General features: G+C 40.7%; 1 protein-coding gene and 1 non-coding gene across 2 annotated transcripts; one reads left to right on the top strand and one right to left on the bottom strand.

The window, feature by feature from the left end:
• Positions 1-114: 114 nt before the first annotated feature.
• Positions 115-8,005, bottom strand: ttll1 (tubulin tyrosine ligase-like family, member 1). The gene is made up of 11 exons (XM_072377858.1): positions 7,942-8,005; positions 7,514-7,821; positions 7,235-7,358; positions 6,558-6,766; positions 6,268-6,448; positions 5,926-6,063; positions 5,683-5,791; positions 5,103-5,246; positions 3,868-3,954; positions 2,621-2,784; positions 115-1,474 (listed from the first exon to the last, which is right to left on the bottom strand). The coding sequence occupies exons 3-11, from the start codon at positions 7,345-7,347 to the stop codon at positions 1,345-1,347; spliced, it is 1,275 nt and encodes a 424-aa protein (XP_072233959.1). The 5' UTR covers positions 7,348-7,358; positions 7,514-7,821; positions 7,942-8,005; the 3' UTR covers positions 115-1,344.
• trnay-gua (transfer RNA tyrosine (anticodon GUA)) lies at positions 1,612-1,698 on the top strand. The gene is given in 2 exon segments: positions 1,612-1,648; positions 1,663-1,698. It is a non-coding gene; the product is annotated as a tRNA-Tyr (tRNA).
• Positions 8,006-8,071: the final 66 nt, after the last annotated feature.

Below are 8,071 nucleotides of genomic sequence, written 5' to 3'. Positions count from 1 at the left end.
AAAAGAATCCATTATATAAAGAAAATAAATTGCATACAGCGTAAAAAACACTCCTGTTACACAATCAGTTTTCCTTTTGTTTGTTATTTAAAACAAATCAATAACCATTAGGCATTTACAACAAAAGCAGAATTTAATATCACAAAACACCAAATAGGTTTCTTTATCAGTGTAGGGCCGAATGATACTGTGTCAGCGTCACCAGCTTGGTTTAATCATAATTAGGTTACAGGCTTTCTCTTAACCCTTCAACCGTCTGTCTTTCGTCTGCTGATTTTGCTCACAGGCTTCAAATGGTCAGACACAAGTGGAGCTGAAACGATTAATTAGATGCTTAAATTCAGTTTAAGATGATTAACCTTTTCTTGTTTCGCCCTCTGAAATGGCAGGAGCCGGTGCTTTTTTATTCCCTAAAGAAAAATAACGTATACATGAACTGATATGAATCTAAATGAAAACAAAAAGTTACCTGGTCAAGATAGAAGCTTAAACATATCCGAGGAAATTTTGTTGTAAAACACCACAACTTGCCGAGGTTGACCCAGTACCATTCAGCCCCACTTGAGTGCATTAAAAAGGTGAGCGTTTTTTTCATCAACAAGTGTTTCAAGATGTCAGTGGCTGGCGGAAATAAGCAGGTAATACCTAAGACTGCATAAAGTACAAGTACATTCTCAACACATGTTAATCTTCCAGATTTGAGATGTGCAACAGATATGACATCTGGAATTACCCAAAATGCAACATGGGAAATATATCTAATACTGGAGCAAAAATAAAGAAATAAAGTGCAACAGTCAGCACTGTTAAAGGACCTCTCTGCATACATACATATTGGCTTTGAGAATATAAAAAACATTATTATTTACATTTAGTACTGCTAATTCTGCGTATCAACTATCAACTGAGCCTTATAACATTATACAATTTGCATTAGTTAGCGTCCTTCTCCCTCTTTAAAGCCAAACACCTCTTCTCCATACAGTACATCCTCTCATTAGCACCTATGTGGCAGGTCAAGTTGAAGTTTCAGCAATCAATAATCATGCATAGTTCAGGTTGGTCTTCCGGTAGTTAAAACTCTGGATGTGACACTTGGTTCACTTTACTTGACCTTCACCATCATCATAATTTCTACAATTTTCATACTGATTCAGACAAACAGGCACAAACTGCTCCTCAAACACATTGACTATTCTTCCCTCGAGCAGTGTTGTTGCTCCCTGTGCCGCAGCCAGAGAAAAGAGGGGAGAGAAAGCTGTCCTTCACCGGGAAGAAGAAGAAAAAAAAAATCTAGTTGATCCTCGTATGATCATCCCAGGCGCAGGAGTCAGTAATATCACCTCACTTCCATGTGGCGGCAGTGGGGCGACTGGCGGCACTTCCCTTGTTGCCCTTTGACCCCAGCGACTGACCCGAGCGACTCCGCAGGTCACGCTCAGCATTCTCGCTCTGCGCCTGCTCCTCGTCATACCTGCTGACGCACAAACAAAGGAATGTAGCATGTGTTTGCTTTAATGTGAAGTGTGCAAACAAAGCGCTTAACCCATATGGCAAATATTAACTCCATAGGGTACAGATACAGTTAGCTGGTTGTGTACATTTTTTTAGCCTTCGATAGCTCAGTTGGTAGAGCGGAGGACTGTAGTGGAACTGTCAGAAATCCTTAGGTCGCTGGTTCAAATCCGGCTCGAAGGAGTTTTTGTTTGTTTTACTACGACAGACATCTAGAGGTACAAAGCTAAATCAACATAAGTTACAACCAGGGTTAGGACAACTGTGCAGCATTTCTACTGTGTTCTTGTGGTTGAAGAATGAATTAAAAATGATGAAGGCAACATACAATCCCTAATCCACATTCTGCCTAACTGATCTAAACGATGGTCTGTAATGTTGCTTGTGCCTTCATGCAGGAGCTTGTCATGGCAGCCACAAACTAAGTTCCCCAGAACATGCTGATGCAAAGAGTATCTCCTTTCGATAGCTCATCAGGTAGAGAGGAAGGCCGAAGAGTGTGTGTCATCCTTAGGAGGCTGGTTTAAATCTGGAGCAACATGTTCAGTGTTAACTCATAGTCCGTAGTGGAATGCGTTGATAAGTGTTCATCCTGTAAGTAAGTGCACTCTTAAATAAGTCTTCAGTCCAACCGTAGACAAGAGAGGCTTAAATCAGCTTTACTTATGCAATTCAGACAATTGCATTAGAATTACAGAATCCTCAACATAAACAAGGTAAATTAAATCAAAACGGAGATTAAACGTGTGAGATTTCTGAGTGACACAGGAAATGAACTGAACTGTAATTATATACTGCAAAAACGAATGAATGTTAAACTAAATGCAATGATGTATGATACATGCGTATGTCTGAGCATAGTCTTTACAGCTAATCATGCACAATCAAGGCAGTACTTAAAAGGGACCCCTCTGAGTCAGATTTGAACCAGCAACCTAAGGATATCTAAGATTACCTCCACACTCCACATCAAAGGTCATGACTAATCAAAATAGCTGTGGAATCCTAACTTAGACCATAGACTGGTATTTTTAACTCCTACGTCACTCTCCTGGCCTGACTGAGCTTGCTGAGGCCAATATGAACAGATTTTAAAGTCACTTACAGGACTTGATAGTTGCCCAGGGCCTCTCTGGGTGGGCTGCGGTTCCAGCGGCAGTCTGGGATGTCCCCGTTTGGCGTGACGATGTTGAGGGTGTCATTGATGAGGTTGTACTTGAGGATGCGGTCGTTAGCTGTGCTGGAGGTCAGCGAGGGGGAGGCATTGACCTGCGGATCATACACACAAACGTTTGAGCTGAAGGGCGTTTTGCAACAGTGCAAAATGGAGACCTGCTTTTCAATAAACTGCAAATGAGTTCACAGCGAAATCATGCAGAGCAGGATCCAAAGGGGCATTGTTTCATTTCCCTCCCATTTCAACGCAGAAGCTTTTATCAGCAGGAAATAGGGCTGCTAATGTGCTTTAACAGCTGTACACATAAACACATAATCAAACATGGAGGCTCAGAGAGAGATGAAGCAATAAATCTGAAATCAACACACTTAGTCACTTCCACATATAAGAGATGGAAACACCAAGACTTTCAATAGCTCATCAAATATTTCTAATCATTACATGTCAATGAGCCTCCCAAACATACTTTCAGAACACAACAGGGTGCTGTTGGTTTGATGAACAGAGGAGGGTGACCCTGACTAGGTTTGTGGCACAAATTCTCTGCCACTGACAGTTTCTGCCTTACAGCCATCTTTGTCTTGCCCAAGATAGATCGAATCGGTGTCTATAAACAGAAATAGTTCAGGCCTAGCCTGGAAACCTTGCAACACATTGTACGGCTGTCAAAATGAGTGCAGTTAAATATGACAGTCTCATAACAGGCAGACAGCTCAGAGAGACCAACCAACAAATAGCCTTTGTCAGACTGCGTATCTTATTATGTACTCGTGTTTTCTAGCTGCACTGAATGGGGTAAAGACACACCTTAAGCACACAAATGAAGACACAAAGCCACATGCCAAAACTAACACTGAAGGTAGTTTACATTACACAGCAGGGGCTTTATCTATGCAAGCATATTAAGTAATGAATAAAGTAGCCAGAGAAGGAATAGCTTCAGCATACAGAGGTGGTTCCTTTTCAGCTATTTAACCTCCTCCTACCTGAAAGCCCTTGCACTGGGTTTGGCTGAAGCTAACTCTGCTCAGACTGTCCTCACAGTTTTGTAGCTACCACTGACTTAAGCTTAAAAAAAGCTTAAAAAAAAGAGTCTAGGTCTTGGGGATCTGAGGCGGTTTGGTGTGAGATTCAAGTTGTTTAGGGACCATCCCAACTCCTGTTAATTTACTCACCTCAATAAGCCATGGCTTCAGCTTGTCATCAATAATGATGTCATACCCGTAACACTCAAAACAGTGCTTGTCATTGTTCATCACAGGCTATTAAGAAAGAAAAAACAGATATTCAATTAGGGAGAGGAATTCACCTCTGAGTGATTTGAATTTGTTGGAAAGTTTCTAATGCAACGCTGAGTGATTCATCGGGGAAGGATGTTAACAAATAGTTGCAGTATAAATACACTGGCAGTCATAGCTATTAGTACACAAAGTAGTGTAGTTGAAGCCTTAGAGGGGAAGTGAGTTATGACTACTTTGGAGAAAAGGGAAGTGTGCATTATGTTGTGAGAACTGTTGTTCTAAAAACAATGTAAAGACATACAGGTGGTTTTATAACGGTGTATTTCATAGTGTAGGCTCCCTGAATTGCTGATGTCACGAGTTACTTTGTCAGACTTAATGTTTCACTTGAAATATATCGTAAGAACAGCCAGTAAAATTACAATCTTCTAATCGATTGAAGCACCCAAAAATGTACAAAAAAGGGAATCTTGGCCATGTTAAAATGCTGCTTTTGAGCTAAAAAATGTGTAATGGTGAAAGAGCTCACGGTGTTAAACCCACAGCTTCCTCAAACTTCTACCCTTTGGTTGCTTCTCCCCACATTATTTTCGGCTACAATATGCAGCTGTTTTCAGGGAAAAACCTCCAGAAACCACTGCGCTTTACCTGCTAAGCACCAAATTATTTTAGACTGTGACCATCTGCACCTGTTCTTGTATATTACAGATAGTTAATCATTTCAGTGGTATAAAGTCACATATTTTCCCCAAAAATGGCTAAGAGTATATGTCTATCTGGTAAATATGCCATTACACAAAAGGCAATTTCACATTACAGGTGTGTTAGTGGAGGTTTACGTCTCTTAAGAGTGTGTGTATACACCAAAAAATGATTTAGGATACACATGTGACTGAGTGGTGGTGTACATATTGAATGATTACTTTACAGTTACAGGTACAACTATCCAGGATTCAGTGATACTGCCTGTTTTCACAAAGTCTGTATCGATTATTTCAAATAAACCATGTACACAGGTCACAAGAAAGCTGAAACATGTCTGACATTTTGAAGATTACAAGTCACAACATATGGGACACAAGCATAGCGGCATAGTAATGTGCCATAATTTGCTGAAACGTTTTGCATTTATAGATAAAGATAAAGACTTCATCATTACAGCCACTCACAGCTACAGCCTTCAGTGACTGCACGACGATCCAGTGGATCTGGTCAAACAGTCGGCTTGTCACCTCCTTTCCTCTGGTGCTCTCCAGGTACAAACGAAGGTTACTGACTGTCCACTTGCCTCCATGGACGTGATTGTAGTCATCCTGCATTAAAGGCACACAGGGGAACAAGAAATTCAAGATTTTGTTTTTTAATTCAAGAAAATTTTTGGGATAAAAGGCGTATAATTTACCTTTAAGAGAATCATTAATGTCTGAGGTTGATCAAAACATTACTTTGAATGTAGTCAGCATTAATTGATATTATCATTAGAATTTTGTGCACTATAATATCACAGAGAAGATACACCCTTTTCCCTTCAAAATAAACAAACACTGCACCACATCAGCATATTTTAGTACAATTCAGCTTGTGTCAACAGCTCAGCATGTACTCTATATTTTCTAAAGTCTGGATGTGGCTTAAGTCTGAATATTCTGGACAAACTGCGGCCATTTATCACATATGACAGGTCAAAAAATGAAAAGGTGCCATGCAGAAATGGAGGTTTCAGTGTGTACATAATACTCAAAGACTTACTCCGTGCTTTTGGATGGCCACATTCGTGAGGTGAACAAACATGTTGTCCAGTTCACTGGTGCTGGGTGTGTACTTCACTGTACAGAACCTACAGAAGCCCAGCTTGTACCTGACAGTCAAACATCAAACAAGTAATGTGAAAGAACATTTTAATAATATTCTGAAACATCGCATTAATGGATTTATTACCATTTCCTGAATGGACATTTTTTTGATGAAACAAGATAAAGCTGAAATACTTACATATAGCATTTCAGGGGCCGATATGTCGTCACAAGGACGTAGAGGCGCAGGTCAAACTTCTTCCCTCCAATCAACAGAGGATTGTCAATGTACAAGGAGATGACATAAGCCTCTTTTCCAGTGGATGCTGCCACAAACCTGGGAGCAAAACACAGCCAAACGTTAGCTACACCAACCTCTGACTGAACAGATGCTTTTTGACATCTGTTCAATTTTACCTGGAGATAAAATGCTTATGGAGTCAATTATCGTGCTTCTTCTTTTACTTTTTAATGCTTTTTTAAGTTTATTTGTATGTAAAACTAAAAGAAAAACACCATAACATCACACCAATCGACTCACGTTGAGGTGCGGCTGTCCCGCGACCACTTTTTAATCTGAGACAGTTTGTTGATGAGGAAGATGCCTTTGCCTTGGGCCTTCCCACAGGGCTTCATGATCCAGGTGCTGGATGGATTCTTGCGAAACTCCTCCACAAACAAGTTGTAATCTGCAGGGAGCATGAACGTCACGGGGACAAAATCTGCACAGAAAGAATTAATAAACACGATCAGCATAAAGCAGCATATCTCAATACCTCAATTCTGCTGTACGTTTGCAATGTTTAATTGCAAGTCTGCTGTGAAGAGTACCCAGATAAATGTATTTTCCATTCTCATCCTTCTCTGCAAGCGGACTTCCTTCCTTCTCCAACTCCTTGCGGTAGCGCTTGATGTTTTTGATCATCAGGTCCTTTCTGGTCAACTCGTAGTGGTTGGGGAAGTGGTTAACCATCTGTTCATCTGACAGGCGGTAGCCAGTGTCCACGCTGAACACGTTCCTTATGGTCTGGATACTCATCCTACATGTGTGTACAAAAAACACACCTGCGTCAAGGTAATCCGACGATTAAATCGGGCCATTCGTTGAAAAATTCGGGATTAACACACATTCAATTTGCTGAGGGAAGAAAAAAATTATTATATAATTAACTACTGCATTCAATTTTTGGTGTGAGGAACTTACAAAAAGAAATGCATATTTGAGCAACCTGTTATCCATTTGATCATCACACAACAATTGAGCAATAACTTGTGACTTCTTAGATAATTAGGAACCACTAAACTATAACTATGTCCTGTCACTTGTGTCACATAGTTATATTTGCACTTTGGATGCTTTATTAACATTTTGCTGATTTGTGAGGACTTTCACGACAGCATCTTTAACTACAACCCCGTATTTCTTTATATAGAAAACTCCTGTATCTGGTGTTGGCTTCACACAGTTTTCAAAAACTCAAGACACAGGTGTAAGATAGAGAACCTACCAGTAGAAGTTCCAGTCCTCGTTTTCTGTAACTGGAATCCATTCCCTCTTTTCAAAATTATTGATGAGCACTGACTTCTCAATATCAGTCACCCATTTCACCTTACCAGCCATGGTGCCTCCCACTAGGGTGGAGCAGAAAACAACAGGTAAACAGACAGAAAAGCAGATCAACAGCCATAAAAGACCAAAGCACAGAGATATATTCATAAGACTGCATTCTATTATTGTGCACTAAAGCATCTAAGATGTTCCATGGGATTTATATCCGGCTATCTACCTGCAAATCAATGTCAGGAAACAGCCAGTCATCAGCATCAGCTAGTCGGGCTGACTCCGTTAGCAGGCTGCTGAATCCTCCCCGGACTGCTGCAGAGACTGGGCGGCCATCATCCAGTCAAGGATGCAATCTCATCCGGCTGTCGTTAGCTGAACTCACAGCTAAACAGTTTGTCAGCATCACTGTTAGCCCAAGCTAACGACAAAACACTGCTTCCATGTTAGCTGTTTTATTGCTAGCAGGCTGTAGTTATTGATCCGGGCGACGTGAAGCTGGACACAGCGACGACAACGCCCACGACGGTCAAACTACCACAATACAAGTCTTTGCTATTAGGTAATAACATACATAAACATACTGCAGTACATTACTATTAAGCGAAATGTTTGAACAGAAAATGTCTCAAAAACACCCAAAGATGTGGTTACTTTACGAGCTTGGTCCTTCCGGGAGAATAACCTAGCAACGGAGGACGCAGTGATGTCAATGCAGAGTGTCATTACCAAATACTACCAGCGGGGGTCAGTGTTGGACCGTGGAACTGTGTACTGTACATAA

The sequence above is a fragment of the Leuresthes tenuis genome, unplaced genomic scaffold (assembly GCF_036924035.1).
Source record: "Leuresthes tenuis unplaced genomic scaffold, fLeuTen1.0.hap1 SCAF_23, whole genome shotgun sequence".
NCBI lineage: Eukaryota > Metazoa > Chordata > Actinopteri > Atheriniformes > Atherinopsidae > Leuresthes > Leuresthes tenuis.
This window is presented reverse-complemented; position numbering and strand designations above follow the sequence as displayed.